The sequence below is a fragment of the Lutjanus erythropterus genome, chromosome 20 (assembly GCF_056507025.1).
Source record: "Lutjanus erythropterus isolate fLutEry1 chromosome 20, fLutEry1.hap2, whole genome shotgun sequence".
Taxonomy (NCBI): domain Eukaryota; kingdom Metazoa; phylum Chordata; class Actinopteri; order Lutjaniformes; family Lutjanidae; genus Lutjanus; species Lutjanus erythropterus.
Genome location: NC_139336.1, coordinates 29,795,960 through 29,818,656, shown reverse-complemented (window position 1 = coordinate 29,818,656; position 22,697 = coordinate 29,795,960). Strand labels below are relative to the sequence as shown.

Here is a 22,697-nt window from a genome sequence, read left to right as displayed (position 1 = left end):
TTGCTCCTTCCTCCTAGCCTCCTCCGACTCCAGTTTATCTGCTGCATCTCTGTGTTGTGCACACTGACCTCTCATTAGGTCTGTCTGAACCTGCCATTTTTCTCCTGCCTGCCAACCATCAGTGTTGAGTCAGCTCATCACGTAACCCTCTCACCTGCCTCCCCGGCTGCTCCTCGTTTGCAATTAGCCTGAGTAGACTATATACAGAGGAGAGCCATCCACGCTGCCTTAGCATTACAGCCTTAATGTGCCTTTTCCACTGCACACATTTCAATTTGTCATGGTAGGAAAATCACCTTTGACTAAAAACTGTTGTGTTCAAGTGTTCCAGTAAGACATGAGAGTGTGATAGTGAGCCAGCGTGCACAATAACTCTTTTAACTTTTTCTGCAAATCTGACTAACAAGTTGCAAACATCACACATGTACATTTCAGTGAATCGACCCGTTACTTTATTATTGTGTTTTTGTATTTTTATTTTGTCACAGGTACTGAAAAGAACACCAGGTTTGTGATTATTATTGATATTTATCAATGCACTGTACACTTTTATATTTTATCATTTTGTGCTTACAGTTTGGACAGATTTTGTTTTTTGTGGAGTACCACCCCAGGTGCATTTCTTCATTTACAAATAAAGCTTATTTTATTTTAATTTTTAGTCAATCTTTTTGGTGAGGTTAATTGGAACACTTAGAACAGAGGGCTGTTTTTATTCTCCCAGGAAGATGCCTTTGAATTTTATTGAATTATACAAAAAAAAAACAAAACACTACACTACCACACTACAATTGTCACTTGCTCCTGCAATTTTGTTGAAAAAAAAAAAGCCTAAAAACATCTCAAATTTTTCTTTTTTTTTTTTTTTTGAAAAGCTGTTGTGTTATCAGGCATTTTATGCAGCAACAATCCCCCCAAAAAAGCCAGCGAAATCTTTGGACTGAAAACTCAAAATGTTTCTTGGGGAAAAAGGAGCCTTTTCTGTTCTGCCTGACATGAAACAGTAGCAGGTAACAGCTGTTAACACTGATTCCTATGAAGGTCCCATTCCATTTACTGTAGCAGAGCATTTCCAGTGAGTCAATACGCACAATAGCAGCACCTTGACTCCGTTTGACCTGAATGGAATGAAACCTTATTAGTATCATTGGTAACACCTGCTCTTAGTTTATTATTCAATGTCAAAATGGCCGCTGTGAAAGTCTGTTTTGTTAACTCACCATGTCTTTCCCACTGTTGAACGCATTCTACACTTTTCAAAATGTTCGTACCTATTGAATATTAATAATCTCCTTTACACATTTCAGCATCCTTGCTTGATTTGAATGCTGTGACATACCACATGCAATGTGACAGAGCCCCCAGCTGTGCACATAAAAGAGAAAAATGAGTTTAAATGGATTCCCTGTATGTGTATCAATGAGTGACATGTTCTATTATGTGAAAGGTGTAAAATGCATACAAGGTGAGAACGTGTGCAAAGCGTTGACTGGCACACTGCTTCTTAAGTGTGACTGGACTTGACATATTGCACTGTCCCCTGAAAAGGATGATTAATTAGCAGATGATAACACAGGCTACACATGACAGGCCACGGTATTGGATTTAAATGACATGTGAGTTTAGTTGTCAGCTTGACAGATAGCTATGTGTTGATTGTGCTGCATTTCACCTTTTGACACTCTGTTGCAGTTCAGCTTTCCAATTACATCTGGTCTGCTGAAAAGGTTTCATTTGTGCGCCAACTTTTACTGCTGTTTTTTTTTTTTCAGTTGTAATATTGCATTTTTAACCAGCCATGCAGATTTTTCATTTGCTCAAATTTACATAATTAGCAGCGCCACTTCTCAGCATCTCATTTGTGCAACCTTGACATGCTTACCGGGTTGTCATAGTTAATCTTAAGGATGTGGACCTCTGCCTGGTCGTCGCTGATGAAGCTGGTCCAGCAGCCAATTAGCATCTCTCTCATGTTGATCCACGGGTTCTCATTAACCTCCTTCGGATCACATGTCTGAGGCGAGGCTGAAAGACATCAAGCACAAACGGTTAAGCAGTGTCAGCAGCATATAAGTTACACAATCACCACGCAAATTCCCGCAGGGTGCGAGATTACAGCTCCACAACAGTCTTGTCATATTTGGACATCAACAGCTCATGAATGAAGACCTATATTATAGATGTTACAGATTTCTTGTCTGAAAGGAGCTAAATTTGTTATTAGTCATTCTGAAAGCTTTCCCCCGGTCTCAGAGTGTGGATGTTAAATGTGTGGGTAGGACTACATTGTTTAAAAACGAATCCGCCGGTTCACGTTTATCAGACGTGTCAGGATACCGGGCTGCAGTCATCCATCATGCCTGCTCACTCTGCTCTCTGCTATGAGCCTGCTGTTTAACCTGGGGATCCGTGTCTCTGGAGGCTGAATTAATCGAGTCGAGGCTGTGCGGTCATGGATGAGGTTGGGTATAAATGCCTGGTGTTTGACCTGAGCTGTGTGCGTGTGTGTGTGTCCTATTGTGTTAGATTAGGGTGAGTATGCACCGTGCGTGCACATGCTCTCTCTAACCTGTCCGTGGTTGGCAGGGACAAAATATTCTCCTGCAAAAACTTCCTCTTCCCTCCAGAAGAATGCAGTTTAGGGGGTTAGATGTCTTTTCCAACTCAATCAGAGATCTCCTTCCTGGCCATCTCTCACCTTTTGCTGATTAGAGGCGAAAGGGTCTGAAAGGGGCATCCTGTGGCAATGGTGCCAACCACCATGGCTGACACGGTCTCTAATCTAAATTTACTCCACAGGACAAAGCCTTAAAGGGATGATTCATCACTTTTCCTCTAATCTGGAGTGCTATTTATCCGTCTAGATTCCTTTTTTGTGAGTTGTGGAGATACCAGCCTTCGAGATGTGTGCCTTCTCTCCGAAACTAGATGCTACTTGGCTTGTAGTGTTCAAATCACCAAAAAAATATGTGTAGGAACTATTTTCTTTCTACCAAACTACGCCCGCCAACTGTATCACCACACTGGCTAGCTCAGTGGTGCTAATGTTACAAATCAAGAAGGATGCTGTTAAATTTGTGAAAAGCAATAATAAATAAGAAACATGATTAATAACCATTCAGCCAAGTTTGAATGATTAAAAAAATGTCAGATATATAAAAATAGGTTTCAAAGTCATGAAAAAATTAGTAGTTAGTAGTGTCCACTGTCTCAAGTGTTAAATATCACTACGACCTGAAAACAACCTAAGAGATGCTCCGTGTAGCAGCTTTATTGGACTTGCAGAGACACGTTTGTGCTACCTGAGCCAGAGAACAGTGACCTGTGATGGTAATTTTTGTTCTTTGGCACTGATTTGTTGGGTTTGAAGCAGGCTGATTTGCTAAAGTTTGTTTGTCCTCTCATCACTTGCACTGCTAATGCTAAATATAGCATTATATAGTGTTAGGGGACGTCTTGCTCCAGTGTGTCAAATCTGGAAACCATTTTTCACTCAACAGTTCAGGACTACATGGTTCACAACATGTTTCCAGCAATTATTTGTATGTGTTACGCAACTAATTTCTTCACATCCTGTACTGACATGGTTTCAGGCCTCTCCTCCATGAGTTGATGCATCCTTCTGCACTGCGATACAGCTGACGGGTGCAGTTTGGTAGAAAGAAAACAGTTCCTAGATAAAACTGTCTCGCAACAAGGCCTGAAGATTAACCAGGTCATGATTTCTGGAAAGAGACATTGCTGTTGAGGTTTTCCAAATGTATTTTTTGGCATTTTGAGCACCACAGGCCAAGTGCTATCTAGAGTTATTATACTCCAAGGAGACGGCAGACATCTCTATGACCAATTTCTCCAAAACTTGGCAACTCACACCAAGTGAGCAGAATATGTCTTTTTGATTTTTAAGTGAACAGTTTCTTTAAAGCCACCCATCTCTCGTGGGATCAGTCAGAACTTCTCTGCCCCATGCCTAAACAGTATATAAGCCTATTTATACACCTAAGCATGCAGTATGCATGCCTCGATCAACCCCAGCCCACCCCAACAGCTGGTGCTGAGGCATTTAAGCGAGCAACTGTGATATCATAGCAGAAACAACTAATTTAGGAAGCAAATGCTGCATGACATATCGCTCCACTGACTTTTATGATGTATTTGGTTTGTTTACCCAGCAGGACACAATCCCTCAGAGAGGAGATGTGGTGTAAAACAAGCGAGATGTGAAGGGAAGAGGAGCGAGAAAGGAAAGGGTTACTAGGAAATTGCAAAGTTTGGAAGGTCAACAGGATGTGCCTTATTTAGAAGCGGCACTAATCAAAGACCTTGGTTGAGGCAATGTCATCACTGGTGGTGGAGGAGAATGGACAGAGGCAGAGATAAAATGGGATAGAAAGTGATGAATGCAATGAAAAACAGCAAGAGGGAGCTAGAACATGTTACGTAACCAGCTCTTTCTTCTGCTTTTGTTGTTCCCCACAATGAAACTTGGAGGTATCATGGACTCTTATCCCTTTGTTCAGTGCATTTATTTGTTCAATGCATTTGTTTGTTCATAACATCTCTGACCCACAATATCTATGACGGAAAAAGAGGCACTGACGAGAAATAATTTTAATTTGATCATTTTTAGATTTAGCTCAGATGCTGCTAAATGATGTAATTTTTGGAAATGATTCATCTTTTGTTGGTATCCCACAGAAATCTTTTCCCTTTTTCCGAGGAGATGATCCTACCACCACCCTTATTTTACGGTCAAATCAAGGACACATTTGGTACTAATTATGGGATTGAGGGGGGCTGTGTGTAACATTCTTGGCCCAGCATATTCACTGTTTCAAAATCTGCTCAGCTCTGGACTGCAGCTTTTCTTGCAAATCAAGATGGAGAGCCATCCACGCTCCTTTGCCATCTCTTCTTCCCTCCCTCACCACAGAGGTCAAGGCTGGTTTCCTGTTATTCTGGCCCCCTCTGTTAATGTCTGTTGCTCAATATCCACATCCATAAAGTTATTTCTCTCTTGTTCTGCTGTGACAGAGTCAACGGCCCATGACTGTCGCCCGAGAGGTCTCGGTATAAATCACGCTGACTGCGTAAGAGCGAGCGTGTGTGCGTGCGACTGTGTGCGCACATGCATGTGTCACTGTTCTCCTTTTTTTACGAGTCACCATAGGATATGAAGAACATTCATTTTGCCCCCTTGACCCCGGAAATGCCAATGGCCCCGCTAAGCGGTCTGCTGGTAAATGAGGTATAGAAGAACCATTCCATTCCCCTGTCCTCTTTATCTACTTATATCAGTCCCCTCCATTTCCTATTCCATGAGAAGACATGTTTATGGATGGTAGTGATTTCCATTTAGATGTTAGGTATGAGGGGGAGATGTGAATAAAAAACATTAGGGGGCATTAGAGAGGACAAAAATGGAATAAATTCTTTAAAAGTGCATATGATGAGATTTGAACTAAAAGTTTGCTTAAATTTTTTTTCACATATTACATTTCAGTAAATACACACATCATATTGAAGAGATATCAAATTAATTCTATGCCTGAATACACTACTGCTAATTCCTATATTAACAACCCTATGTGGGCAAATTATCGGACTTAATAGGCACTTTTCTTTAACAGAAAACAGATTTAACATATTTTAGCAAACTGATGAAACGCTTATAAAATTTAGACCAACGAACGGGCTGCCAAAATCAATACTGGACAATTTGCTGTTAATGAAGCAGCCTTTGGAAAAATCCCATTTTTGTGGACTGTGCCAATACCTGAGAGCCATGAACAACTTACAGTACGATGCACCCAGCTGCCCTCAGCAGTTCCCTCTGGTTGTCTGCAGCCCCCTGGAGCCACAGCTAACAAGGAGAGCAAAAAAAAAAAAAAAAAAACCCATCTGGTAACTTCAAATGACCAGGGTCTGTCTGCTCTTTCTTTCCTAACCCTCCAGGGCATTCCAGGAAAAAGATAGGAGACGAGTTCACCAAATCACAGACATCCGTTTTCCGCATGTGCTCAATTGTGCATAGTACTACTGAGACAGGACCTCTGCTGTGACCATTTTAGGCAATCTCAGGATCAGCTTGACATTAACTATATTCTCCCATCAGTCACATTGTTGAATCAATTACAGTTAAATATGAACAATGCATAGTAGGATCTGAAGTGCAGCTGAGTCTTATGGATATGGAGCTTAGCTTCACAAAGTAAAGGTTAGACTGGAAGAGTCAGGTCTAGAGCTGAGCCTGACAAGTTGAGTTTGAGATGTGCATAACATTTTAATGCTGTTGTGTTGTTTACTGTCTTTTTTTTTCAGAAGTTAGCATGTTAGCAAAGGTATGAGCTATGCAGGGTAGAATCAGCAATGCAGCTTAGTCTTATCGATGAGGAGCTTAGCCTCACAAAGTATTGATTATAGTCCAATAGCATCCCAGTTAACAACTCTCCATGTGTGCCTTTAAGTATAATCTCCATTTGTGTTTCAAGATTTAAAGTAAGGGACTGTAAAACTGTATTTAATTCAGATTGTCAACCTGAACCTCCTAAATTAAGTGTCACTTTCCATAGTTATGCACCACAGCTGCACTGAGGCCAGTAACTGTGCTTGGGCGTTACTGGAGACTTTGCAGAGATTTATCATTATTAGGGATCAAAGTAGGCCTGCACAGTGCTGACATCCTGTATTTCTCCTTTTTCTACTGTTTTTTGACAAAAGCGTTTGAACACGAAAGCAGCAAAGGAGCTAATGCAACACCCTACTATGACGTCAAACGTCTCTGGAAGACTACAAAATGGTGAAAATGATGAGTCACTGACTGTCCCAGTCATCTCAAAATTTGCTGATTGTATATTTTCAAAGCTGGTCACACCAGATGACATGATACTGTTGTTAATGCTTGAGGGAATAAGTTTCCATAATGTGGGCTCCCATAGAGGCATTATAAAGGCCGAAAATGTATGTAGGGCATGTGAGCAGTCCACTCACAGCTCCATCCCATAAGCATTACATTATGCTAACAGCCCATAATCCAACTTTAGGGTTGTATTCACTACATTGTTACACACTATGTTAACATTACGGCGATAAGAAAAAAATGAATGTTTCAACCAATCTTTTGGAGCAAAGTGGAATGAGTTTTATCTCAGTGTGAGAGAGAGAAAGTGGAGAGCTGCAAGTAGAAAACCTGGAGTGGCTGGGAGTGGAGTGATGACAGAACAGAGGAGATGAACCTGTTGTCGCGCTTCTCATTTATATGAGCAATAATCGGCCATACAAGCAACAAAATATGACTGAGAAGTCACAGCACAGTTCTAGGAAATGTCACACTTTGGCTCCAGACTGTCTGTAACTACACAAAAGCAGAAGTTCCTAAATGTGGAAAGCAAACTTACTGTACATCTGACTTGACTAAATTATCACTTTGTTACAAATTCATTGGTCAACAGAAATAAAAATGACCTCATCTAAAAATGTAAGAACTCTGGTGATGGGGTCAGAGGAAAAAAAAAGTCACTTCTTGGAAAAAGGCATTTTCTTCATTCGATGGAGTCCGATAAATGTTTCCTTGAACGCACACGTTTATGGTTTGCTTTAATTTGCTGTGGTTATGTTTTAAAGTATACACTCTTAAAAAATAAGGGTTCACTGAGAACTTTCATTCAAAGAACCCTTTTTGGAAAAAAGTGTTTTTCAATGATTATTGAAAGCATGGGTGTGAAAAGATGTGTCCTTGATTTAAACAATGGTAATTATGACCATAATACCCCATCTATGGGACTCAATATTTTTTGCTTCATCTGTAGAATACAATATGGTTCTTCCTAGAACCCTTAAAAGAGAAGGTTATACGTGAAATCCTATTTTTAGATCCCCTTGTGTGAGCTGTGCATGAAACCCTTGGAATATAAGGAGAACCTACCCAGGGAGTTTCTTCGTTAGCGCCCCTAGAAGGTGGAAAGGGTCTAATAGATCCCCATGAGAGGGTTCTAGGCGGAACCATAACGCCATAGAAAGATTCTCTAACCTCTCATATAGGCCTTTTCCACCAACGTAGAACCAGTCGCATTCCAGTTCAAGCATTTAATTTTTTTATTTACTTTTTTTAGTTTTAAATCAATGCAGAACCTGAAAAGTTGGTTCCCAACTGCAACCAAAAAATACCAGGTACACACTCTGTTGATGACAACCTTGATCAATGGTTCCATTCAAAACCGGTGGAAACGCAGGTGGTTTCCTAGATAGTGCCGAGGTTCCAACCATCTTGAGCTGAACAGGTTCAGAACCAGAGCTAAATTGGTGGAAGGGGTCCATAGAGGGTTCTGGGTGGAACCTCTCACCAATTGTTCAAGGTACAACCCTTCATGCTGGGTTCGAGGTAAAACCCTCTGAAAGGGTTCCAAGTGGAACCTTTATAAAAGGTACTAACAGAAGCCAATTTTTTTTTTTCCTATGGAGGAAAGTTTCTAGTTAGCGCTTTAATTTCTAAGAGTGTAGGTGCAAACTTATTTGATGGAAGTGGTGGATGAGGTCTGTTGTTAGTGCTACTGCCAGAGCTGTTTGTGTTAGCTAGCTTCTTCTGCCAGTAAATTAAAGATCTCGAGAGGTGCCTGCCTGTCTGATACACTGTTGCCTCATCTTTGAGCATCTCTGCCGTGCCGACTCTGCACAGTACTGACAGGCAGTGGCGAGGCCTTGAATTTTAAATTTCTATCACACCTTAACTAAATGTTGATTTAGATTCAAAGGGTTGAGTACCCGCGGCCCAATAACTAGCTGCCTTTTCACTCACCTCAGGCAAGCAAGCGGCCAGCTTGATTTCGTGCCCTGTCTTTCACGCCCTCCCTCATTGTAAGTCACTGTGGAAAAGAGCATCGGCTACTTGCCTGGAGTTTAGATACAAAAGCAAGACTTGCAGAACTTCAAGCTACAGCGCATGACTGCATTTGAAAGAAAGAAAGGGAGTTTGGTGGGGGGGAGAGACAGAAGGGGAAACCCTGACAGCAGACGACGTCAAGACCAACTGTCTCCCTTGGTCCCCCGGGGTAGAGTAAACTGTTTGTGTCCAGGGTCGGACGACGGAGTCATGATGGGGAAGGGGGAGGGAGGGGTCAGCGGTCCTATCAGAGTTAGTCGGAGAGGGAAAGGGGAGCTTCAAGGCTGGCTCAAGTCTCTCTCTGGACTCCACACACACACATACACACACACACCTATTGTCCCGGCGTTTCCGCAACTGCAGATTGAGGCCTGACCATCCACAGGAAGGTAAACAAGCTCTTATCAGTGCTCTGCAGGGGCCTGCGCTGTCCCCTGGCCTCTCACCCCTGCATACTACACATTACACACTCCATACAACACACAGGCTTCCTGACCATCTCTCCTCCCTCTCCTGAAGTCCTGAAATTCTATCACCACAAAAAAAAAAATTGCTGATTAGTCTTGTCAGTTTAATGGCTTAAGACTTTTCATGTGTGTGCCTGTGTGCCAAGTCCTGCGTCCAATGTTTGCTGGAGAGGAACTGAGGATGTGATAGCGGGTCTGGAGACAGCCTGTCTTCACACTCGCTCTGTTTACACCTCTGGGAGCCATTCGTCCGTCGTCTCATCGTTGTCGGAAGCCGGCTGAACAACAAGTCCAACAGTGGCGTATGGAAGGTCTATGGCTCACTTCCTCCGTTGTTCACTCACTCATTTTATGCTGCGTCTGCTGCTAGTAATTAGCCATTCAGTATTTTTTGATGCAGATGTATTTGGTCGTATGGATTGAGTGTCTTTGTGAGCAAGCAGCAGCTGCAGGCATGAAAAATATACCATCATTTTTATGTTGATGCTAATATATGCTCTCAGGTGATCTGTTATATTCTAGACACCATCAGTTACTGGATACAGTGCATCATTTCCATTCACTTATGTGGTAAGTTTTCCCCCCAATACACTGGCAGAGCACTAGCAAAACACAATTAATCATCTGAGTGTTAATTGGTGGATAGACAGACTAATTTAGCAAGTTTCATGCTAACTGCGAGCAAAGCACAGCAGATTGAAGCGTTAGAGATTCATTGCACAGTGGTTGCTCCCAATCATTCAAGATTAATGTAGCTTTGCACAACATATGCTTCGTGTAGAACCAACAGAGATTAGCCTGTTTTTCTTGACTGATTTTTGCCAGTAAATATTAATGCTTTCCGATACGAGGGCGGCATGCTAATGAAGGCTCTAAACATATTGAAAGTGAGTGAAGTCAAAGGTACAATCCATGATCCAAGCGTAAGCGAAAGAGTCAAAAAAAACACCAAAGTGCAACATTCGGGATCAGAAAAGCTCACTCCCACATAGACTGACAGCTCTAATACTCCCACACCAACAGTCAGATATGACTTTCTGATGCTGAAAGTTTGTTGACATCAGTAAAAAGAAGTCTATTTTCTATTATGATCAGTTGAACACTGAAAATAAACTCAATGAATGAATACAAAAATGTACATTTTCTCCCTAGATAAAAGACTACAGTTTCTGGTATAAGGGTTGGGTTTTGTTTGATGTAGGGTGATGAGATGTCCCGCTTTTTCTGGGGACAGTCCCCATTTTTGGTGGCCTGTCCCCTAGAAAGATCTCTGCTTTTATTGCACATTAAAACAAATCGCAGAGTGAAAACTATTTTACGAGACTGAAAGAGCCAGAGACCAGCCAACTGGTCTCAATTGCAGAAGGGGCTGCTAAATGCAGTTAAATACAATAATATAATATTTTAATAACATTCTAATGATATAATGATCACCAAACTGGAAATGTCTTTCGTTTCATGTCAGAAACCTCATCACCTAGGCATTAATGGTACTGGTACCATACCAAGAACATTCTGTCATTTATTTAGAACTTTTGAACATCACACAAAATAAAATCCCCCTCTCCCAAACCTGTTCTTAACACCCTTCAGCCTGTCAGTCTGTTCTCAGGACATTTAACCCTGGATTATTCTGTATCCTATAATATTTCCTTGCTAATAAAATGCAATTCATAAATATTGGTTTCATACTAAGGTTAGGGATGTTCTAATAAATCTCACATGGTTTTATCTGTGCTAAATAGCATGCTGGTAAGGAATTTCAGAATGTTAGCCAATGCTAGTAAAAATGCTGAACCAACTACCACCAAGACAGTGAAAAAAAAGCCCAGTTATATCCAAGAACAACTGAACTAGCTCGATTGTCGATTGCCTCACTTACAAGTTTTGTTGCCTGAGGAAAGGCAAGTTAAAAATTTTCGGCACTAGGTGGAGGCTGCGGCTGCTATGAGGGACTTTGCTTTCAGGCTACAAAACAGCCTACAGTCATGAGCTTTTAGATGTACTTTGTGTTTGATTAGACAAGTTGCCCTCACCACCTTTGCATTTCACATTACAAACACTGCAGCAGTTTTGTCCACCTCAATTTTTGAAAAGTTAAACCATTTGCAACTGCTTTCAGCTCACACCACTGTCTTTTTCTGTATACTCTATTACTCTTTCACTCAGATAAGGTCCCAGATCGGGAGAATTTTGCACCGACTGAATTAACATGGCTTGTGCTTGGTGGTGCTGACGAAACTTGGTCAGCACCCTTAAAAGTAGCGAGTTCAGTACCAAACCCTTGTAAAAATATCTTTAAATTTATATGGTCATAAAAAACTTACTGGGCCTCCGAGAGCATAAAGGTTTTAGAATTATTTCATAGAGAGATCTATGAGATGGCTTCAGGTTTATGATTTCATTTTCACCGTTTAACTAATGGAAGTGTCTGGACTGGGGAGAGTTGTTTGACAAGTGTAACTTTATTCCCCCCAGCGTCTGTGAAAAGATTATTAAGTATCCCGAGTTTGACTGTTGGATTTGTTGTAGTTACACTATATGAGCAGATTAAAATAATCTGTCAGATGTCTCAAGGCTTTTTTTTTTTCTTTAAGTCACATATTCTGCTTTCTGACATATCAGAGAAATACGAGCAAAATGAAAAATCTAGTGTCCAAATCCGGAGAGGATTCTCTCATCACATCAAAAACACACACATACTGCGCGCGCGCACACACTGTCAGACATCAGAGAGAGGTTTGAGCTCTCTAAATACAGATTGACCGGTGTGGCACCTGAATCAACAGGAAAACTACCCACCCAGTGCTTGAATCAAGAGGTTCTGCCTCACAACACTGCACTGCGCATAACATGGACCATTCTAGAAATCAGGTTATGTCTGTGCAGTTCTATTACAGAAAAATGCCAGGTAATTACATTAACATTTACTATTATAGGTTTTGTTGAAATTTCCTTTGGGCCATGAGAGGAGTTTCAAGCAAGGTCTCTTTGTTCGTGCGAAAACATGACATGAAGCATTTTACATCATTTTAGCTGAGAACATTTTGTTCATAGATACTCTGCCAGGGACAGATTAAGTGGCTGATTGTGCCCTGCATAACATTACCCTCATTAATTAAAGTCACTAGTGACTAAAGTTTCATAAAATGAAGACGTACAATGTTCTTGTTTTGCCAGAGAGCGGAAGCCCTCCCAAAAGTTTCTTTAACCCTGCCCTCAGCACCTCTGATCTGAAGTCATAGGTGAGTCAGCCGACCCATGAGGAGTTCTTCCCTCCAAATTTCTGTCCCAGTACACAGGTACATTTCCTGTGTTTGTGCAGACCCCGGGGTTGACCATTGGCAGACAGACCCTAAGATAAGAGTACATAATGCTATGCCTTATCTGCGTAGACGGCGGGCATGTTGACATGAGCACAAGTGGTCGCCATGCTGACGAGGCGTTTATCTTGACCACAACTAATGAGCCATTCGGTGCTCATGAAACTGCGCAATTGGGCCGGAGGGCGCAAGACCCAGTCATGAGAAATACAGCCATAATCTTGAAACCAGATCCATAATGATGTACATCATAGATTACCATACTCTTCATAGACACTAAACTCTTTCTACACTTAAAATTAGAACCAGGCTTGGTTATTAAAGCACTGCTGGAGTCCCATTTAGAATAAAAGGATCCAGTTATGTAAAATAGGGGTCAAGATCAAACTTTAGACAGTAAAAAAGGGTTATCTTTTTGAGATTTTCACCCAAAAAATACATTTTTTTCTGTTAAATGCATGAGCACACTGTTAAACACAATTTTCAGAAAACAGGGTCCTCTCGTGGCAAGGACAGCCTCAAATATGTTTTCGGTAATGGAAAGTGAAAAGAAAAACAGGGAGATAACACAAAAGACGTGCTGAGTGTGCTGCAGATTAGCCGGAGTCCTTCTGAGTAATACAATAATAATTGTGACACTAGAGATTGCAGGATTTATCTGATTCTCGCTTGTTTTTCTTTTTTTTTTTAACTATTCAAAACAAATACTAATAAATTCCCAGATTCATTTAAGAATCTAAAATAAACAGAGAACGTCTAACGCCGAAGCAATTAGCACCACATCTCACACATATCATCCCTAAAATTTACATTACATGCCATTTATATGTACTTATTTTTCTTTTAGGATCCCAGACGTGTCATTATTTCTATGCTACACTGCATGCTCAAACCATCTTGATAAACAGTCGAGTGTTAGCTTGTGAAAAACCATGTGGGAACAAAGAGAAGAGAGGAACATGGCGTTAGTGAGTGAGGCTCCCTCGCACTGCATTCTGTATTCAAACAGAGGAAAAGCACGGCAGTCAGAAATGGATTGTTATTTGGGAGGGGCATAACATTGGAGGAGATTGAAATCGGTCTGAGGCAGCGACAAGTGGTCGCGTCTCCCTGCCACCCAGTCTGACTGCAGGCAGAGCTGGCTCACCACAGTAAAACAGGGGAAGTGGACTGTTTTGACTCTCAGCGCCATTTTTAACATGACGTTTTTTCTTTTCTTTTTTTTTTTTCCCTTTCGGCTTATTCTACTACAGCACGCCTTCCGAGAAACCTTTTGTCATCTCTTTCCATCTCTTTTTTTTCTTTTTAAATCCCAGACTCCCCATTTCTGTCAGCTAACAAATTCATTTATTAGCCTTCTGTAATTACTCAGCCTTTTAGTTTCACTTTTTCTCACTTATAATTTAACTGGGTCTCCATATCTGCTCGCCTTTATCTGTCTTGTCCTTTTTCCTATCTCTGTTTTTTTCTAATCCCCTATTTACTTCTTTCCCCACATCTTCCCTCTGAACCACTTATCTGCTCTTTGACAGTCACATGAATTTGACCCCCCACTCCCTTGCTGTCTCCATGAATCAGTCTTTATGAATTCTGTTATCTCTGTTTGTCGGTCCGTCTGTCTCGCTCTTTTTCCCTCTTTGAGATTCATTTTCAGACAGCCCTCCCTCCTTCTCTAGCGGCTCGCTAATCACTTTTGTGCTTTTCCTTCAGCCCGTGGAGGGAGACTCTGGGGTAGGCAGAAATGCAGCAGGAGGTCTGGCAGTTAACATCATGATGCCTGGCTCCCACTGGGAAAGTCGTTGCAGCGGGGGGCATATTCAACACTACTTCCCTGCCAGGAAATGCCGGGCACACAGTGGATAAAATCGCTAAATACAAAGACTGCAGCCAGACGCATAGATAATTGTTAATGTGTCCAACTGCTTCAGTCAGCTTAAGTGGTAGCGGTTATTGTGCTCGCCATTATAAAGAGCTCTAGATATAAACATTTGAAAATTTCTCCGATGGCGGTGCTACATAACTGTCTCCCATGTAAAAAGCAACAAGGCAGACAGACTTCCATTTTGAAGTAATTTAAAGTCAGCCTCAAAATTCTAGCTGATAGGAATGCATATCTGCTAAGATTCTAGGCTCTGAACGCCTTAAAGGGACACTCCGCCAATTTTGCACGAGAAGATCAGTTCACTCATCACAGACAGCACTAATTAGCCTGCTAAAACGGTTGCATAACGTCGTCTGTGTCTCTGGGGGTGCTTTGGCAAGTGTGAGAAAATAACCATAATGATGTCATCAGGGTTATCTCAGCTTGGACTACACTGGGAGAGCATAGTTAGTAACACATGGACATGTATACGAGAGAGAGAGAAGGTCTGATTTAACAAACTGTCAAGTTGCGTTATGGGAATGTTTGAACCTTAAAACAAACTACAAGTCAGACTATCTCTGTTTTCTTTCTTTTTCAATCTGTCCCCCAACTACGGATGAAGAATACCACTATAAGTTGCCGCAGAAACCTTTTTGGAGATATATGAAAATATATTTGGAAGTAAATAATGTAAAATTGTCTGTCTGGCAGATAAATCACATCCATAAGGCACCAAAATAAATAAATCCATTAAATGAGTCATAAGTAAGAATTTTGTGCTGCAGGGATGATGTGTTTTTGTTGGCATTGCTTTTGTTCCCTCCACAAAAAGCCAATGGGTTTTTTGGATTAGTCTAGAAAATAAGTTTTGCGGCGAACAAAAGTTTATCACACATACTGACATGTTTTGTTCAGCAAGATTTTTATGGTTTTTGAGTTGTAAAGGTTTTAAATGAACTACACCATGGTCATCTGATTCAAAGCCACCTATCCTAAGTACTGACATTTAACGTCTCCGACAACGACTATAGTTTTTGAGATATTTACTGACGTACTTTGTCGTAGAACTCAACGTGAAAATCTCTTAACCACGTACCTTATTTCACACTTTCAGACGAGGGAAGCAAAAGTGCGAAAAACGCTAACTGAACTCGTAATACCACTTTGTACCTCAAAAAGCAACAGCGAGTCACTGGTCTGCTTTCAGTCCAACATGAGAGGATGGAAGGAGGAAGCAAAAGTGCTGCTCCAACCGCAAGCAAAAAAAAATTCTGGCAACAAAGAAAGAAGTGATTAAAAATAGAAGCGAAACCATGGTTAACAGCTCTTTGAAAGTGATGAAGTTTGATGCTGTGCTTGAAAAGTTTCTTCTAGACTGGTAAGTAAACAGCTGTCAATGCTTAACTTCACTGTGTGGCAGCATAAAAGAAGCCAACAGTAGAACTTTACTGACAGTGTTAACAGGTTTGCTAAATTAGCTGTTTGTTGAAAGGAGCTATGGGGAGGGAGTGTACATTCCCCTGCTTCTTACGATAGGAGTGAACACCCCCAAAATTTCTGGTGATATGCAGTTTGTTAGGAGTATGAACTCAACAGGTGGCCAGTTCTTTAAACAGCACATTTGCTAGAAAGTGCCTTGTAGCAGTGCAGAAATACACCGACTGAAATAAACAAGATTAACAAAAGAGCAACGTCCAAACAAGTGAATGAAAACAGGCAATACAGTTAGAAGCCCAGGAGAAAGGGTAATCCTTTAGTGCATTTTATTAAAAAGAAAGGACTAAGTTGACCAAACATACAGAGAGAGTTGATTCCACCAGCGCAAAGGCATCACTGCCTGTATGATCTTGGCACAAACAAATACCTCCAGTTAAATGACTAAAGGGATTTAGCCGAATTGTGGCACCACAGGCATTCGGAGCAAACCCGTCGGCTGGACCATGTAAGGACTTCAAAATAAAACATCAACATTTTAAACACAATTAACCTCACAAGGAGACAGGCAGTGTAGTGAAACTAAGACCGGTGTGATGTTGTCTGTTTTACTGGAGCCTGACAGAAGCCCGTCCAGAGATTATAGACGAGCCGTAAACAAGAAAGAGAAACCTGACTGGTTCCAGCATAGGGGGAATTTTAATTATCAAGGTGTGAGGTGAAAGTAAGGATGGTCTTTTCTTGGTTTGAACTAGAGCCGGAGCTGATGAAAACAGGATCTCTTTATCAAAGTTAAGGCGTAAATTAAGAGTTGTGTCTTGTTTGGTTTTTTTGCCTGTGGCTTCAGACAGACAGTGAGTCTGATCTTAAGACCATGAATCTGGTGGGCTTAACAACACACGCAGTTTGACTCTCATGTCACTGAAGGAGGCTGTGAACCATCAATTATTTTAAATTTTGCAGGATTGTTCAGATTGTTTGTAAGATATGGGAGCAACAGTACTGACAGTTCCACCCGTCGGCATTTAAACAGCTATGGAAGTAGGGCTTGGCGATATGGATGAAATAAAATGTCATATCAATACCAATATTTATCCATATTGGTGCTTTCACAAACAGGGTTTCCCCCAGTGTACTGCAAGCTGGGTTGCCCACCGTGCCTGTTTGACCTCCCACCAGGCCAAAGCATCAGGAATATTACTTTCAGGGGATTTACTGAACAGCAGAGAAACAGATATAATGGTTGCAAAGGAAATATGACTCATATGATGTGTCTCAATTTTTAAAAAATTCTTCTACAAATTAATAAAATTGTTATTTAATTTGTTGTTGTTGTTGAAAACACAGCATTTCAAGGCTGTACGTTGTCATATTGTTCATAAAACTCTACAACAGAAGTTGATTTTTTTTTTAAATATGAGTTGAATAAATGATTAATTTATAACTACATATTATTGGCTTGGAGCCACTGACGGTATTGTCATCTCATGTCTTCAGTGTTTAAGTACTGCAAGAAAGTGCAATATTTCTGAAAATGTACATTTTTGTTTCCTTTACTAAGATATTTTCACCATATTTAACAAGACAAATATGCAATCAGCAATTTCTATACATCTTTATGTCCATTAATCTGCTGTGCAGTGGACACAAACTCAGCAAATCTTCTGTTACTTTAAATTGGCCCCTCAACCAGTAGTTTGAGGGATCCATGTAATCTGTGTTTTGGACATTGTTATCACAGAAAGTACAGAGTTGTACCTTAATGCTGCCATCATTCTACTGCTGGCCCACACCAGGCCCCCATCAAAAAAGACACTTGGCCACCCATCAAAAGATATTTGCCACCAGGCCAAACAACTTTGCTGGGGGAAACCCTGACAAACTACTAACACAATCAGATTAAAAAAAAAAAAAAAAATCATCAGTAATGTGGATATAATAACTAAGAGGGTAAATAACGGCTAGTAAGTTCAGAAAATTACATCACATTACTATAATGCAGCCTTTAAAGACAACACTTATGCCATATCACAAAATAACAATAACCTAAATCTAAGACAATATCTGGTCTCATATCACAATATCGGTATTAACATTGATATATTGACCAGCGCTGCATATTACAAAATGTTGCCAGGTAATGAGGTAGTGTTGAAACTGCATAACACCAGTTCCTCCATTAATCAACCAGTCATCTGTCTCACACTGCATCCGTCCAAAAATTAATAAATGCATTACACAGGCCAGGGGGTTGCTCAAAGGAAGAATTAAGTTTCCAGTTCCAGGAAATGAAGTAGATAAGTCTCAGACTTAGTCATCGTCCTCTGGCTTTACGGAGTCACTGGGCAAGGTTATGTATCCATCATGCATTATATTTATAGAGCCGATCTGGCAAAGTTTGGGTTGTGTTTGGGTTACTATAACTGGCAACGTATTAGCTGCTGTACATTCAGATCATGTTTCAGAGATCACATAAGGATTTATTGAGTCTGATAGCAAGGAGCTGACAGGAGGTCAAACGTACAAAAAGTTTTAATAAATCTAAAGCAAAACTGAGCTCAAGTAAAACACAATATACCATCGCCTGCAACTGGCCGAGGGCACCATGGGATTTGATGCAGCTACAGGCTATTTTTGATTTACTTTTACTTTTTCTGTGTTTACTTCTTCTTTCTAGGAACTTTCACATAGTGTCTGCTCTCACTGTGGCATGCAGCTGGCGAGGATGCTATTAAAACAAACAGACCTCAAATCACTGTGAATATATGGGTGCTGGTTTTTTTTTGTTTGTTTGTTTTTTTTTTCACTGCACCTTATTCAGTCTGAGAATGTGCAAATTCAATTTTGTGCAGAGTATACTGTCGGCCTCGGCGTGTCACACCCAATGTTAGTGCTTCGTTTGTTCAATAACGCCACGCAGCACAGAGCCCAGGAGACAACGTCAGAGAAAATGACAAATTAATATGACAATACTGGACCACATAATGACGAACAAACACCGTCCGAGACAGAGGAACTCATACATGTCACACCAATGTTTTGATTAATGCCTCAACATTCGGTGCACAGGGTCAGAGTTACTTCTGCTGTGTCCTCTGGGTCTTCTTCTAAAGCTGCTGTATCAGATGCATAAATAAGAGGAAGAGAAAGTGAAAATTCCTGGAAAAAATGATAGCGAATTCAGGACTATGTGTCACAGGGGCAATTAAGGCTGAGCTAAACAGCTCCTTGCAGACTCCACCAGCAGACAGAGAGACCGGTCCCCTGCGGTGCGAGCTACGTGAGGTCAACTCTCCGCAAGTCTGCCAGTTGGCCAAAAAATACCTCTGTATCACTGCCACCAGCACCCCTGCTGAGAGGGTGTTTAGCACTTGTGGCAATATTGTGATTTGTCATACAGTAGGTCAGCGCTGAAGCCAGATTCAGCAAACAGGCTTGTTTTTCTGGCACATACTCTTTAGCAGTGATGTATGCTTGCCAGAGCCAATTTTGTGCCTTATTTAAAAAGCAAGTCGAAAATGCCAGTTTGTTTTTCTGATGTGTTTTTAGACGCACAGAGTAAGGAAAGGGTTATTTGGCTCCAAAGTGTTTGACTCACCTTCAAGTGCAGCATTGAAAAATGAATGCAGACAAGCTTATTTTGCTGATGGGTCATGTTAAAACTGTATTACATAACAGCACAGCGGGGTGCATTATACTTTCTGTTATGGCATTTAGAGTTTGAGGGAACTTGAAATTCAGCTATTAACCATTTCCATACCACCCCTCCATACTATACACTTATTTTTGTCAGATGGCTGGTCAGTGGTGCCACATAGACGTGGTGTCCATCATCTGAGAGAGCAATCCGATCCAGTATTGGTATCAGGGCCAAGTATTTATCAGATATCGGACTACTATTCGTAAATGCTACATTAATACTACTCTGCATTTGCATGTAATACAAGGAAAACCTTCCAAACTGGAGCCTGGATATACACCTGGAAGGAATGTACTAGCAACCACACTCAGGGTGTAACAATAAACCAGCACAAAAATGACCATTACCAACATAAATCAAAACACTGGCACTTTGGACATAAGATAGCAAACTTTAACTCTCAGCCATGCATCATGGGAAATGATGCAAATGAGGGCCACAAGGATATATGAATGTCACAACCCACAATCCTACAGGAAACAGAAACATTTTCACTTTTTTCTGACATTTTATGGACCAAACAACAAATTAATTAATCAAGAAAATGACAGATAATGACAATAATCATTAGTTGCAGCCCTACTGAGGATTAATCAAAGATGCTGCCCAACAGTGTATTAAGCTTCTATAATCATAAACCAACAATAAACATTGTGCTTTCTTTAGCTGCCTATTCACATCTTGAAGTTTAGAGCGTACACAGGCTTAAAACATGGTGAAGTTCCTCTGCTCTACCAACTTATCTCATAAGCTGTTGCAGCTGTTTTGGGGTTGATGCAATGTTTGGCACACATATTTAGTGCAAAATTTAACCATTTTTTACCACTCATGAACTGATAAAATGCTCAAAAATCCCCCCATGATATCACATTAAAAAGATGCTTGTAAGAGTTTTCACGTGTAATGATTTAGTACTGTCTGACAGTGAGCGCAGAGTGATATATACAGTATAACTATGATATTTATAAAGTTGGATAGAGCAGTTAAACTCAGACAGATTTAAAAACTATGTCTTCTACATGCTGCACTTAGATACTGATATATTTTTAAATCAGGTCAGTAGATTTGGAACATTATATTGACAATATCTGCACAGAAACGGAATAATAATCAAATAATAATAAATAATTGAGCATTGTTTCATTCATTGAAAACCATGTGGCCACCACAAATGCCAGATTGCTGCAGGGAAGTGAGACCCAAACACCCCGAAGCAGCGAATGTAGAGCATTGGTAAGAGATTTCAGGTTGGGTTGGATTATGGCCTGAGGGCATAGAGAGGGTTTCAGCTCCCTTTGCCACCTTGTATGGATTACAGGTTTGAATTTGATATGGGCAGCCACAGGCAGCCGGTGGAGGGAGCGTTTGAGGGGGGCCAGCAGAGGAGGATCACACAAAATCAATGAGCACCCCACATGTTTTTCTTCTTTCTTGTGCCTGGACTGTCTTTCAATAAAAATATTCTTTATCACAAGAACCTGAAGAACTATACAAACAAATGCTTCCCTAGATGACTCAGTGGTTTAATAGCCTGGATGCCATTTGGAGTTACATTATGTTTTGAACTTCTGTTATATTTGCCTCCCTACTCTATTAAAATACTGCATGGTGCATAATCTTTGAGTTGCTGTAAGGATAAACCACAGTGCAAGCCAAAACAATTTTGCACGTAGCCTCTCTCCACAGACTGGTTGTAAAATCCTGATTTAGCGTGCAAGAAAAACAAAACAACAGAGCATATAATATTCTTTTATGTCTCAAGAATGAAATTATCTCAGAACACAGCACAGGACAAGATTAAAGGGATAGTTCAGATTGTTTGAAGTGGGGCTGTATGAGGTTCTTATTGATAGTCGGTGTATTAGCTACAGAGGCAGCCGGTCAGCACGCCAGCACGGTCAGTTTAGAGAAGCAGAGAGGGGCACCAGCATGAAAGCTAAGGAATGAACTGCTGTGGTCAGGGTCAGCAACAAAATGTATTTTACCCTATTAAAAAAGGTCCATCTAAAAGAGGAATATATATCAGTGTATGCTATTTTTTGTATTTTTTCACTGCTTTACATTGCAAAACCACTGTCATCTAAGCCAAATATCATCCTCTCCAAACCAACCAAACTTCATAGGCAAAATTAGTAATTTTACCTCATAGAAGACAGGAGTTGCTGGTCTTCTACTGCCCCAATCTGTTAGTTTGTTTGTCTTATTGTGTGGCTTTCTTGTTTTCAAAGGATAGTTTGAATTTACTGAAGTCACACAACAACACAAACAAACTACCAGATCAAGGAAAAAGAAGACCAGCTACTCCTTTGTTCTGCAAGTTAAATTACTAATTTCGCCTGTGGAGTTTGGCTGGTTTAAAGAGAGTGAGATTTGGCTTATATAACAGCGGTTTGCCACCAGAAAAGACAAAGTAAAGCTGTAAAAATAGTTACAATGTAGTGTAACACTGACTATCATTCACTGAATGTACATCATTCAAACCATTTTCAAATAATCCAAACTATCCCTTTAATATGTAGTTTTTGTTTAATAGAAATGTCCCCTTGAGGCTGAATCCAGTGGCCTATACAGCCTGATGTCTAGGGTTAAAAACTGTATGTTTTAGCATGAAATCCAGTAACAAAACACCTAAAAGCTGAAAATATTGAATATCAGCTGATAGACTTACTAGAGGCTGCAACAGTGATGCACAGAAGCAGGACAAACCGCGCCGTGTGACCCTCCATCTCGGTTGAGTTCGAGTCTGACGTGATGGTAGAAGCTGAGTCTGGGTCTCTGGGGTGTGAAGTGTTCAAGGTTGAAGCGCTCTTGTCCGGTGGCAGAGTGGCGATGGCTGCGACAGATGAAGAGCAGACAATTTAAGTCTCGGAAAAGGTCGAAAGGTCAGGAAAAGAAGAAGGCGGGAATCAATGAGGAAATGTGGTAGTAGCCAGAGTATGTGAAAACATTGTTTAATTAAAAGGTTATAATAGGAATATATTCTCTGATGCTGATTAGCCACACATGTGCTAACAAGTCCTGATGATTAACA

The 22,697-nt window shown here is 40.7% G+C and overlaps 1 protein-coding gene across 1 annotated transcript in view; it reads right to left on the bottom strand.

The window, feature by feature from the left end:
* eng (endoglin) overlaps window positions 1–22,493 on the bottom strand; it is a 53,797-nt gene extending 31,304 nt beyond the window's left edge. Inside the window, exons 1-2 of the mRNA XM_084746212.1 lie at window positions 22,335–22,493; window positions 1,883–2,025 (exon numbers count right to left, since the gene is read on the bottom strand). Coding sequence (XP_084602338.1) covers window positions 1,883–2,025; window positions 22,335–22,392 — 201 coding nt within the window. The 5' untranslated portion in view covers window positions 22,393–22,493. The remainder of the gene's footprint in view (window positions 1–1,882; window positions 2,026–22,334) is intronic.
* Between the last annotated feature and the right edge of the window lie 204 nt (window positions 22,494–22,697).